The sequence below is a fragment of the Choristoneura fumiferana genome, chromosome 16 (assembly GCF_025370935.1).
Source record: "Choristoneura fumiferana chromosome 16, NRCan_CFum_1, whole genome shotgun sequence".
Classification (NCBI taxonomy): Eukaryota; Metazoa; Arthropoda; class Insecta; order Lepidoptera; family Tortricidae; genus Choristoneura; species Choristoneura fumiferana.
In genome coordinates, this window is record NC_133487.1 from 7,555,035 (window position 1) to 7,568,999 (window position 13,965).

At 36.4% G+C, this 13,965-nt stretch overlaps 1 protein-coding gene across 9 annotated transcripts in view; it reads right to left on the bottom strand.

Moving 5' to 3' along the window:
• Positions 1-13,371, bottom strand: part of kn (EBF transcription factor knot) — a 75,836-nt gene extending 62,465 nt beyond the window's left edge. For 5 of the 9 annotated variants that reach the window (XM_074099660.1, XM_074099659.1, XM_074099654.1 and 2 more), the window contains exons 1-3: positions 12,897-13,370; positions 10,717-10,855; positions 848-1,004 (exon numbers count right to left, since the gene is read on the bottom strand). In XM_074099660.1, coding sequence (XP_073955761.1) covers positions 848-1,004; positions 10,717-10,847 — 288 coding nt within the window. In that variant the 5' untranslated portion in view covers positions 10,848-10,855; positions 12,897-13,370. Of the gene's footprint in view, positions 1-847; positions 1,005-10,716; positions 10,856-12,896 lie in introns of all 9 variants that reach the window. The other 4 variants (XM_074099658.1, XM_074099657.1, XM_074099661.1 and 1 more) reach the window with 3 other exon arrangements.
• Between the last annotated feature and the right edge of the window lie 594 nt (positions 13,372-13,965).

The window sequence follows — 13,965 nt, forward strand, 5'->3', positions numbered from 1 at the left end:
CTTTGCAGTCATTGCCGCCATTTTTGACCTCTCCTGTTAGGGATGCACACGTAGTTAGTAATTTCAGTGTTTTCAGTAAATTGTAATACTCACCAGTGAAATGTGACTTCTAACCACAATCTCAGTAGTAACTAATCTCATCATCATCATCATCCCAGCTTATATACGTCCCACTGCTGGGCATAGGGCTCCTCTCAGAAATGCACGCGGTCCAGTGCGGATTGGGAAGTTCACACACACTATTGAATTACTTCGCAGGTGGGCCAATCAACTTTTTTACCGACACTAATCTGTCCGCGACATTTTTCAAACAATTGCAGATTTTTGTAAGTACTTAAACATGTTTTTTCTATAATTTAATAGATGGTGTACATGAATACATGCCATCCTACGTAAGTTCAACCTATTAAACCCTGAAATATCTTGTTGGAAGTACGATTTTTTGGTAACGCCAGAGACAATTTTGGTAACGCAGGAGACGCCCAAAGTGGCGGTAAAATAGTTGATTGGCCCAGGTGTGAGCAGGTTTCCTCACGATGTTTTCCTTCATCGCAAAGCTCGTGGTAAATGTCAAATGCAATTTCGATAACTAATCTATGAGCAGTTATTAGAGCAACGCTTCGTTACTACGTATAAAAAAAAACTTATAACAAATAGTTTAAACCAGTTTGAAGTCGGTGCCTCAGCACTATCCAACAGTTGTTGTCCTCTATCTCACCTGCATACAATCTATTGACCTTTTATCACTTCGGAACCGACTTCAACCTGATAGAAAATCATTTTAATGTTTTGCTTCATTCGGTACATTTTTTTGATATATATTATTTGTTTCTGTGGCTATACCTACCTGGTCCTTTTCTATGAATCCGATGAAGGCAGTCCGTTCGATCTCGACCGGCTGTCCGGCGCGGTCGTACAGAGCGACAACGAAGTGGAAGAAGTTGCTCTTGCGCAGGTTGCTGGGCGGCTGCTTCTCGAAGTGCGCACGCCCGACACCCACGGTACTATAACAGAAAATATTATTTTTTTGTATTTTTTTAGGACAAGTGTAGTTTCGTCGTAAGGTTTACTGGTAGGTTAACCTAATAAAAACTTAGAGCTTAGAGGTAAAAACAACGTTACAAGTGTGATATTCTTAATCTGCACTGGGACCGCGTGAGAACCACAGCTCAAGAGCTCTTAGACTGAGAGGAGGCTTCTAAACCCAGCGAGTGAGTGGACTATAATATTCCTATAAGGCAAAGGGGAGATAACAGTTTCAATATAAAACTAACCCTGTGACTCAGAATTTAAAATTAAAAACACAAATTTTCCCGACGTATGCAGCGGCGTGCAGTCAGGGTAGACAGCTTCAGTAACTGCACCGCACGCACACACCAGCATCAGCAACAGGGCAGACAACCCTAGCGCTGCCATGAGGGGAGGCTACTGGCACTGCCTAACCTCACTCCACGCCACTATGTATGTATAGTTGAGGTAAACCCGATAGGTATCAGAACAATCTGTGGTCTGAATGGACAGTCAAACTTTGGAGGGAATCTGAATAAAGGACCGCTGATCAGCCTGAGATAAGTTCGGTACTTCGACTGGAATATAATGTATCGTATCTATATAAAATAAAATATAATTATAATGATGATATTTTACTGTTACCTACAATGTCATTATATTAGATTTAGATCTACGCGGGCTATCGAATTACAAACCAAACCAAACAAATAATAAGTTTACTTTGGGTACCTATGTAAAATTTAAGCTCCTAAGGTTGCCATCGATAAATTTTCAATTATACGTAAAATTAAATTAAAATTACTGGCACGTGAGGTATCCCATCTTAGGCCTCTACGTTGGAAACGCGTCTGCAATACCCCTGGTGTTGCAGATGTTTATGGGCGGTGGTGACCTCTTACCATCAGGAGACCCACTTGCTCGTTTGCCATCCAATCGAATAAAAATAAAAAAAATAAAAAAGTACACAGCACTTTTAGGACATGGGGTTTTAATTTCGATTCACCTATACAAGTAATCAAAATTGAGTCCTCTTCCTGAAAAGCAACGCACTATTGAAGGAACTTAAATTTCTGATCGAACTCTACAAAAACCATTTTACCGCAAACCAAACCACAGCTGAGGGGGAAAAAACGGCCACACGTTTTCGGATGTCCCAAAATATTATGGTCATAAATTTACCATTCTCTCAACAGTGGATCTTGTGAATAGACTTGCATAGAAAGCCGCAGGGTAGTCAAACGCAAAGAAAAACAAAGATGGAGATTATAATCCTTTTTAGAAATGATTTATGGTTGCCGTTACTTGCAGATTTGTTTGTATTGTGTGACGTTTTCGGTAACTGTTTCGTTGTGATGAGAATTGGTTTGCGAAAGCTCGAATATGAAATCTATTTCGTGTGATGTGGGATTTTACCTACTACATAAAAATGGAGCAAGAATCTTGCAGCATACATTTTTTATATTAAATGAATTAAAATTCATGAGTGCTCGCACTGCATCACCGTCGTGAATGAAAACGATCTTCGGAAAATATCGAAAGCCGTTTCATTTTGTAATTTATTCAAATATGTCTCACGAGAGCTTAAGTAGTTAATAACATTATCCTACTAATATTATAAATGTGAAAGTTGTGAAGATATTTGGAGGTTTGGATGTTTGGATGTTTGTTACTCAATCACGTCTAAACCGCTGAACTGATATAAATGAAATTCGGTATACCGATAGTTTGAATCCCGAGGAAGGACATAGGATAGTTTTTATCTCAGAACATTGCACAATTCCCGAGGGATAGCGATAAACGAATACTACGCGGACGGGGTCGCGGGTAACAGCTAGCTAGAAATTACAAAAAAAAGTAAAGAGAAAAAACTTGTTTCAGATATATTCATACTTAAGCAATAAGTAAAATATCGATAACACAAAATGAAGTGATGACACACAAATCGTAGCCACACACCTCGATATCGACATCTGGTCTTTAAACACAACATCTCACTGCATATACGAGTATGTTCGTTATTAGAAGTGCATAGAACATAATTTAGCGCGATAAATTTGTCAGTAGGTGACGTTTGAAATACGCGCAGTTCAGCAAATCTTCGGTTGCGTTTCTTATTGAGGCCGATCGTATCTGGATATAGAACACCACTAGGTTTCTAATAATTAAAATAAAAGACAACCATGAAGGTTTCTTGACGGGTAGGTAAATTATCGCTAGATGGCGTTAATATCGAGAGGTCCGTTTGATATTACAGCCTTGCTTGTGATTTTCTCGTTTAGTTATTAAACTAATAAAAACCGGTCAAGACCGTGTTGGACACGCCCAAAAAAGGGTTCCGTAGCCATTACGAAAAAATTAAGTAATATTTTTCTAAGGATTTCGTATTTTATTTGGAATCCTCCAAGTTTAGGTATATTTAAAAACAGTATACAAACTTAGCCGTTATAGTTTTCCTTGTAAGTTTGATATACTTACTACCATCCTGAATTTTTTCAAATTTTTCCACCCACTCACCCACGGTTTAGATTTTAGAGGGGGGGGGCGCCCGATTTTAATGAAAATTTGCACTTTAAAGTTGAATATTTCGCAAACAAATCACTAAAACGAAAAATCGTCTTAGCAAACCCCTAATAGTTTTAAAATACCTATCCAACGATACCCCACACTACAGGAATGGATGAGAAAAAAATCACCTGCACCTCCACGTCTATGGGAGGTACCATAATTTTTTATTTTTTTACTGTACAGTCACCAGCATTAATATCTGCCGCAGCGGAGCGTGCAAAAATATCTGACACATCCTTCCGGCCCTAGAAATAGAGTCGTATCAGATATTTAAGCACGCTTGTTGTGTCAGATATTGGTGCTGGTGACTGTACCATTTTGTCGGCATATTTTATATATATATCCGTGCAAAATTACAGCTTTCTAGCATTGATAGTCCCTGAGCAAAGCCGCGGACGGACAGACAGACAGACAGACATGGCGAACCAAACATAACACAAATGTTTAAGCTTGTCGAATGGACCTCATGATATTTGCGCTAACTAACCTGTCATAAAACCCTCATTAAGTACGTTACTTGCCATATAAATTCATAATAATTTTCATTCAGTAATAATTCAGCCATACTTAATAATGTACAGTGACATGCAAAAATATGTATCTATTTGAACCGCTCAAAAATATATACCACTGCCTTATTACGTATGTTGGTATAAAAATCCGCTGTAGAAGGTACATATTTTTGAACAGTTGGATAAGTCCATATTTTGACACTCGACTGTACAATCAAAATAATACCGATTTTGTATGTAAATACACTATACCTGTTACTTATATTTTTTTGTACGACTCCTCAGAATTAAGTCAATAAAAAAAGTACAGCCAGTACTTTTTGACACATTTTTGTGTAATTCAATGAATTGTTACATTTAATTTTCTTTTACATGATCTATGGTTGCTTTTTTAACACACTTCTAAAAAGGAGGAGTTTTATCAATTCGGTTGAACTTTTTTTTACTTACCCTAACCCGTCTTTTATCTCATTGATTTGACAAACCTCTCATTTTGAGAAGAAGCCTGTGGCCAGCAGTGGGACGCATATAGGCTGGGGTGGTGATGAGAATAATGAAAATTGTGTAGCTTTAATTTATGAAATAATTTAAAATCTATAATCGATTTATTACGTAAAAATAACTCCATAAAAAAGTAAACAAAGTTTACGAATGATACGAAAAACTTTTCAGGAAACTTTTTTTGTGAACAATTGATTTAATTATTAGTACCTATTCATTGTTCATGCGGACAATTTATCGACACAAAACAGTTTTACCAGCACTATCGACGTAGCATTACGGAGGACCGTATTACGCTATGGTCGCCCATTCATCTCTCCCCGCTGCAGAATTTGCGTAAACAAATTGGTTTCGCGATTGCCATTTTATACTCTCGCACGCGACACTCCATTGTTTTATTTATCGCAACCAGTTTCGGCACGATGTTACGCGATTAGGTAGCATCGGGCTTTTTTGTTTCACGGGCGCGAGTCTTTTGTCAATCTTTGGTGAGATTTACTTTTTATAGGGACTTGGATTTGTTGCTGGCCGGTTGTGAATATTGTAGAGGTTAGCGTTTTGAGTATTGGCGGGAAAAATGTGCTCATTGTGGGTGTGTGGCTCTTTTGATGTCAAAATTTTATAAGTTTTTTTAAGTACATAGATATAAATTAAATATCAAAATGATTACCAAAATTCGTACAGTCAAGGATGAATTATCATGAATTCATGAACCACCATCACAGTAAACGTCATAGTGACATCGCATAAATTAACAAGGAAAATAGTAATGACTTTTCTTTTGAAAACGTTCCCATGGTGGCTCATGAAATAAAGTACTTGACCGTGCCTTTAAGTAAGTCAATTTTAAAATATTAGCGATAATGAAACAAAATAGATCGCAATCAAAATACAAATACGGACTAAATTGTGACATATACAGTGAAGTCAATTTAAAATCTAAATCCAACAATATGAAAATTAAAATTAGGAAAAGGTATGATTTTTTTCCGAAAAAAAAATGCACTTATGTTTAGTGTGTAAATGTTATATTGTTTAAGTAATTAGATTAGAAAGTGAAAAATTAATTTAATGTTAAGTAACATCCTATATTTCCACCTGGTCTCATCTTAACAAGTAATTCAGATCCTTCTACTATGTTCTCTGTACTCGTATGTTCAGCAAAAAAATCATCTCTACTTCACTAGACCTCTTTACATTTTATGTTCCTAGGACAGGGTTAACGTGTACAAACTTCGTTTTCATCAAACTAAATGTAATTTATTAAAAGCTAAACGCGAAGTTAATGATCCTAAGACGGGTGGTTAATGACGCTGTCATCGCCCGCTGGCCGTCTATTAGTCATCCCGCCCTGATGATGAGGATAATCACTTTAATTGTCAATTGCATTAAAACATGCAGGGACGTAATGTACGTTCAAATTAAATAAAGGTATCTATTTAACAGATTAACTTTACTACAAAAAAATTGGGCAAGGAGTAGGTAGCTAGTGTACGTAGGGTAAAGTACGAGTGTAAGGAGTAGCTAAATTACCTATAGCTAGAATAAGGAGACCTCTCATTTTGAGAAGAGGCCTGTGCCCAGCAGTGGGACGCATATAGGTTGGGGTGGTGATGAGAATAATGAGAATTGTGTGGCTTTCATTTATAAAAGAATTTAAAATCGATAATCGATTTATTAGGTCTTGAGATAACTCCCTCCATAAAAAAAAACCATACAAAGTTTAAGAATGAATATAGTGGTCGTGATTACGTCCCGCTAAGTTACGAGTGAGAATTGTGAAAGTCTAAAACATTATAAAGTTAAGGAATAGCTACCAACATAAAATAACCCTCCTTCGGGCAGTCGGGTAATTATAAGCACTTGCTTGCCATTATTCAGGCTATGTTACCATGAGAACACCTCATATTCTGCTCTAAAACAGTTACTGAACAACAATTTTAAATTTAAAGTCCATAAAAAAACTAAAACTAAAACACAATATTAAAAAAAAAACAATTGGCAGTTCCAAAGATACTGGCAGCGTAACCATTTCCCTTCCGTTTGTTTGCTCTTTATTACCTATTCGTATATCAATATAAATCGGAACGCCATTGATTCCAATTAAAAATAAAATATTTCAATTTCGAACGCTCGACCGTCGAATGTAGATATTGTAAAATACAAGACAGTATACAAATAATAAACACTTGAACGCAAACTCCGCTACTCGTCGACAGATGGGGCGCTTCCTCTAAACACACAATGCGCACTAATTCGGCACCGCATCAATACGTCATATTATACGCTAACAGTACCAAATGCTCACTCTTGTTGCACAAATACGTTATTTTTGTGTTTGTCAAGGGGTGGGCTGATTTTGTTTGAGAAAACAAATGTATGCTTAGTTGTGGGCCCAGCCCAACTGGATATCAAAAAAAATATTTGTAAGTTACCGATATGATACCTAGTGAAGTTTATATTAGCAACTTCAAAAAAATATCGTGTGACTCGAACTTAAATTTGCCAAACTGCACATGTGGCCCTATAATTTTAGAACGGTCTAAGGACATAGATAGGACATAGGAGCCAGTGCTAGACAGCTACAAGTAAAACAAAATGAAAAAACAATTATCGTCCAAATAAAGTACCAATGATTTTTTTCTCGTCTCAACCTATGTGTTAAAAAGAAAACTAATACCTAGTATAGGCTTTACAAGTTAACGAGTACCTAATGTATATCATAATATCAAATACTCGTATTTGTCGCATATTATCAAATATCATAAATATCATGGGACACTTGACACCAATTACCTAGTCCCAAACTAAGCAAAGCTTGTACTATGGATACTAGGCAACGGACAAACATACTTATATAGATAAATATATACATTAAATACATATTAAACATCCAAGACCCGAGAATAAACATTCGTATCATTCATACAAATATCTGCCCCGGCCGGGAATCGAACCCGGGACCTCAAGCTTCGTAGTCAGGTTCTTTAACCACTTGGCCATCCGGTCGTCAAAAAATATTATTAATACCAGAACCCTACAGTGCGCTTGTTACTGTTTACTTTGAAAATATGTACTTACTTAAATTGAATTTTATTTTTGTTAGTAACGGGAAACCGTGAATATATTTTATACAAAAAGCTGAAAAAAAAACCATAGTTCGATAGAGACTTGATTTCGAGTGAAATCAGATGAAGATAAGCGTGATTCGAGTACCTAGCTAATTCATTCCTTAACACTAAAAGTGAAACTAACTTAAGTGACATATTTTATACTTCTAAATACTTATTAAATTAATAAATATAATATATTTACATTATTATGTACACAATGCCTACTTATTTTTAACGTTTAAATTCCGTTTATTTTTCAGTCAACGATAACATAATTATAACCAAAAATAGAAATAATCATCCTCACTTTTGACATAGTACTAAACAGTCATTGTCCCAAAATATTGCAAAAAACGGGGTGCGGTTCCCCCGTTATGATTTATGGCGGTCTCTATGAACACTTGTTACCGTTCATTGCGAATACTCGCCCCTGATTGGTCGCGATAATGAAGTCATTGTTGCATCGGCAGGTTGGTAGCAGGTTGAATAATGGGTTATACGGTTATGGCCGTTTGGCATGCGGTGTGAATAATTTGCGTATTTTTAAAGATTACGATGTAAATCACAAGTTTCAAAAGATTGAAGCTATTGTAAAGATTCATCATCCCAGCCTATACGTCCCACTGCAGGGCACAGGCCTCCTCTCAGAATGAGAGGGCTTGGGCAGTAGTTCCCACGCGGGCCCCGTGTGGATTGGGAACTTCACACACACCGTTGAATTGCTTCGCAGGTTTGTTGTGCAGGTTTCCTCACGATGTTTTCCTTCACCGTAAAGCTCGTGGTAAATTTCAAATGTGATTTCGCACATGAATTTCGAAAAAGTCAGAGGTGCGAGCCGGGGTTTGATCCCACGATCCTCTGCTTGAGAGGCCATAGGTCAAACCACTCGGCCACCACGGCGTGTCGTCGTGGCATGTTGTGAAGTTGTGTTGTGCGTATTCTGAAGATTATTTTTGTTAAATGTGTTATGGTAGCATTCCAATGTTTGGGCTTGCAAGCGGTGGTCGCGGTCGGGTCGCGACCCACTGTTTACTATGAAGCAGTGACGGATGCAAGCTACCACGTCGCGCCTAGGATTGCCATATGAAAAAATGAAAACTCCTGACATTTCCTGTAACAGAGATTTGACATAGGTTCAAAGACGTATAATATCATTATCATCATCATCAGCCGGAAGACGTCCACTGCTGAGCAAAGGCCTCCCCCTTAGAACACCACAATAAACGACAACTCGCCACTTGCATCCACCGGTTTCCTGCACCTGGTGGGAGGCCTGCCAACGCTTCGTCTTCCGGTTCGTGGTCGCCACTCGAGGACTTTTCTCCCCCAACGGTTATCTGTTCTTCGAGCGATGCGGCCCGCCCATACGTACAATATATTTAATATTATTAATTTTATTGATTTGTTACTACTTAATTTATCATTTCACTCATAAAAAACGGTGTAATAAATGTATCATGATAACAAATGTTTCATTTTTTTTTTCAATGATGTATTTCTAAAAATCCGGACACTTGTTAAGTCCGGCAGCAATCCTGACAAAGAGTAAAAATCCGGACATGTCCAGATAAATCCTGACGTATGGCAACCCTAGTAGCGCCACTAAGAAAAATAATATATTAAGCCCTATATTTTCTAACGTACCTACTCAGAATCACGCTCGTTTTTACCACTTCTTTTCTTTTCACTTCTTTCTGTTCTACATCTAAGAAAACTCTTTTTTATTACTTATACTTTATTTGATGTTAGGTACATTTTTATCACAATAGTTATTAAAAAAATAATTTCGTAAACGGCATTTCTATATGGTTCCTAAAACCCTAAAAAATAATTTACTGTTTATTATTGACCCTGTTAGGTACCTAATAGATGTCGATAATTGAACTATTTCAATGTCTCTTAGAAAGTCTGACAATCTTAATTTCTCTATTAACTCAAGAATATTTTATAAAATTAGGTTCACTTTTTTGCCTCCATTATTTATCAGGTATTAAATTTCAAGGAAACATCTAAGTACCTATAAAGCTAGCAGCACTAGTAAAGAGACGTGTATCACTTTATAATAAGCATAAACTTATCGATAGTCCTTATTTGTACGCATAAACTTAAATAACCATGCAAAGGGCCCCATGTTAATCCTATAGACCCATTTAATGTCACGGAGACATTTGGTACGGTTTGCTCACTTTGCGGACTCTAATGCAATTTGGGAGTAACAAGTTTATTGCGATGCTCTTTTCGGCTACTAAAAGGTTTATTAAAAGTGCAAATATAATGGGGATATCGAATGTTTTAAGCTCACAATGTGTATTAACTCCACCAAGGAAAGTAGTGGCATTTTTAAACAGTATTTTTAATGGTAAGTGTGTGGATATTAAGATTGTGTACATCCTGTAACAAATTTGTCTAATGAAACTAACCGTTAAAAACTGATTATACAAGTGCTATTCACATGTATAAACGTAAATTTAGGATAAGATTATAACCATTTTATCTCTTCTTTAATGTAGGCCACATAATTAATGTTTAAAATGAACAAAATGCGATCCATATTCTTCTATCTAAATATAGTGATTTCAGTAGGTAGTGTCTATGAAACCGCGTAACTAGGAATAAACAAAATTTTATTCTTTAGTCCTAAGTAAAATAATGTAGACGTTACAATATACAAAATATTTGTTGAGCGCACCAAACATAATATTCAATTCAATTCAGGCATTATTAAGACTTAATCGCGTTTACTCTTCTCTTACATTAGTAAATTATGTACAGTAACGGGACAACGTAAAAGTGGTATTAATCCTAAAAAAAAGATTCTAAATAAAGATTCCGGACCAAAATAAAGTACTCTTTCATTATAGTTGTACTTATCTAAGAATATTTGTTAACTGAGTTTATGTAGATAAAAACAATAGAAAAACAAATCTGACACAAATTTGCATCAGCGAGAGAAGACAGATTTGAACTATTTGCTGAGGAGCCACGTTTTGATGAGTGAAGAAATCTGTACTTACTTGGTATTGTCAACTAGTGAGCTGGGCGTCATCCATGCTCTGGTAAGGGGTTCCTCCTTGAGGGAGGTGACGGGACCCCGGGGCTGCGCGTGCAGCCCCCCCGCCGCCTCCTGGTGGTGGAGTCCGAACATCAGGCCACCTGGACAAAGAACAAAAAGCAGGCTAAGACATGACAAAAGTAATAAAAAAGATTTGGTGACGGTACTTTCTTTGTCATCCAATATACATAATAATATAAGTAACATACACTAACATGGCAAGTTAAATATAAGCTAATTTAAGTAAAATGCAAATATAAATATGTAAATGACTAGATATTTCTAGCATTTCTTATTACTGCGGTGTGATATAACACAAATACTTTTTGTGCATTAAATGCATTCGGATAAAACGCGATTGTATTTTTTTTATTTTACCAATGTGGCCCTTTTTTGGTAATAACACGATTCAAGATTCATAATCGAATTTGCCATTTAAGAAAAGTGAAATTTATAGATCCTACTCATCAGAATATTTAGTGTAAATGTTTTTGCTTTATTTATTAATATAAAATAATCTTCTTGGCGGTAACTCTCCACATTTTCTATCTTAACACAACATAATTCTATCTTATTAACTCTTTATTTTTGGTAAAAAAGCGACGTCTCAATTAGGCGTAGGTATTGTACAAATTGTGCATTCGCACAACACACAATATACTTAGTAAAAAAAAACGATCATTAAAATGTTAAACAAATAAAAAAAACAATAAATACCATCGGGCAGAAAACAGCTACTCTGATCAAAACTATTGGATTATACGCGTAAGATAGTAAATATCAGGTCACCTTCATAATCAAAAAGAATTCAGCGACGGCAAAAGATCAAATATTTTAAACCCATAGTAGCATTTTTGACATGTCATAACTTGGATTTTTTTATACATTGGATTAAAATAACATAAGATGAATACAAATTTTGTCTATAACTGTTTTTTTTTACCGGATCACACTTTTTTTACAAGAAGCACACAAAAATCAATTATTATGATATTTTTTTCGTAATATTACCTAGACTTTATTTTATTTATAACATATTTGATTTGATTAATATGTGAGCGTACCTTTTATTTATTAGTAGAACGACTGTCTAACTATAGGTACATTTTATTTTAGGTACTATAACCGTTTAAACTAAACTATCACAAATCTCTTTATTATTTTAAGTTTCTTATTTTAATAATATATACAAGCACTTTTTTGTGATAATTTTAATCAGAAACGAAAATTCTTTAATAATTCTCAGATATAGTTGATTTACTATGGTTACTTTTTGTTTTTTGTCAAATAATAAATCATTTAAAGTCCGGTATTTTCTTGAAAAATTACACAATTTAAAAGATTTTCATGAAGACATTTGTCTTTCTGAATACAATTTAAATAAAAAACAAATTGTACAAAATACCTACACGAAAATAAAACATTATGTTACCTTATTTAACTCGTACTGCAATTTTATATAGGTAGGTATGATTATTTTCTTTACAATTCGAAAATTATACAAAGGTTTACCAATTCGAATTGTTTTTTTTAACATTGAAATAGAATTAGATACTTCGTTTGTAGGTAGTGTACGGAATTAGGAACCACGTTAGGATTTTTAAAATGAGTAAGTACCTAAGTATTAACAATTTTATTATAGAGATCCAAAATAGTTTCATTTATTTTCTTCCCTGTGTTTTTAATAAAAGTTGTTAAAAGTTACGCAGACTGGCGCTGATCATTGTGTAGTATTTACTTTTATGTTTTAAAACAAGCAAAAAGCGAAGTAAAGCGAAGTAGCTCCTAGCTCAGGATCCAGAGCCGTAGACTCTTGTTTATAAGCTTTTAATGCGATACTTAAATTATTTTCATTTAATTTTTCAAATACAATAATTATATATACAACTAAACATAATTTTTAAAATCATAAAATAAGTTGTAAAAACAGCCGGAAAATACCTAGTTATAACCTACCTACATGGTTGGATCAAAACGGAATGTCGTGCAAAAATATTTTTTTACTCCGATTTTCCCGATATTTTTGATATGCATTGAAATTTTGTAAATACAAAATAAACTGTCTTCAACTACGTAACATTTGAATAGATAAGTTTGAAAATTCAAAAATGTAAAAAGCTAAAAGTGACTTTTTAATGTTACCTGAAGTTCTGGGCGCTCCCGGAGGGTACAGCTTCCGTCCCCATCCCACGGGGTCCAGTTCCAGCGGCGGCCACGGCGAGCCCGTGTACCCGCCCGCCGCCGCGTTGAGCTCGTCCGACCGAATCGCGAACCACGCGCTGCACCCGACCAAAACCGAACACTCGCGGAAACTCACGAACGCTCCGCGCGAAAATCAAAAAAGTGCCCGCTCTACAAATTACTAACTCTTTGAAACAACAAAGCTTAAAATGTCCGTTGCATTCTTTGTTCGAAATTTAAAAGTTAAAACCACTTGGAATAAAAAACCTAAGGCTTAAAAGTTTGCTGGCCGCTAATAGTATCAGACACCGTAGTTGTCGTATGTGCGTTCGGGGATCTGGTCCCGGTTGTGCGGGCGATCCCGCTGTGGATTTGCGGAACACTAACAAGCGCCGCGGGAGAGCGGCGAGTGCGGCCGCGCGCCCCCGTCCGTCCCCCGTGGGAGGCGCCCTGGGGACACGCCCTCGCCTCCAGAGCGGGACGGCGCGACTGCCATAGATGGCGCCACATTATTAAAAAACAACAAATTCGAAAACGTTGCAAATTAAAAAAAACTACGCTTCCAAATGGCCAGTAATTTTCTTTATTTTTTTTAAAGTGGCTGGCGATGGTAAACGTGCGGCGTGGAGGTCGTATTATATGGTAATGCGAACGGGTTGCGAGGTTTCCCGCTGAGACCGTGAGTCTCACGTGCGGATAAGGGATGGCGGAGAGATGAGACGCACAGCATCTCTCTGGACCAGCCGGCCCCGTCCTGGGACGGCCCACGGGGCAAGGATTACTTATTAAACCAAGTTAGACTGACGATGATGAAATTTCACTGGGAATTGGCTTTAACTACTCGTGAGATGAGGTTTGGCGGCTCATTTGTCATGAGTGGTTAGCCGATGCTGGTGGCAATGTGTCGTTAATAAATAATGACGTAATTAATAATGTAAAGTTGTCGTTTACTCCTTCGCTTCGTTCGCAGAATTTGTAAAAAAGTATACCTAAATAAGTTAAAAACTCACTGGCTATATCACAAGAAGGT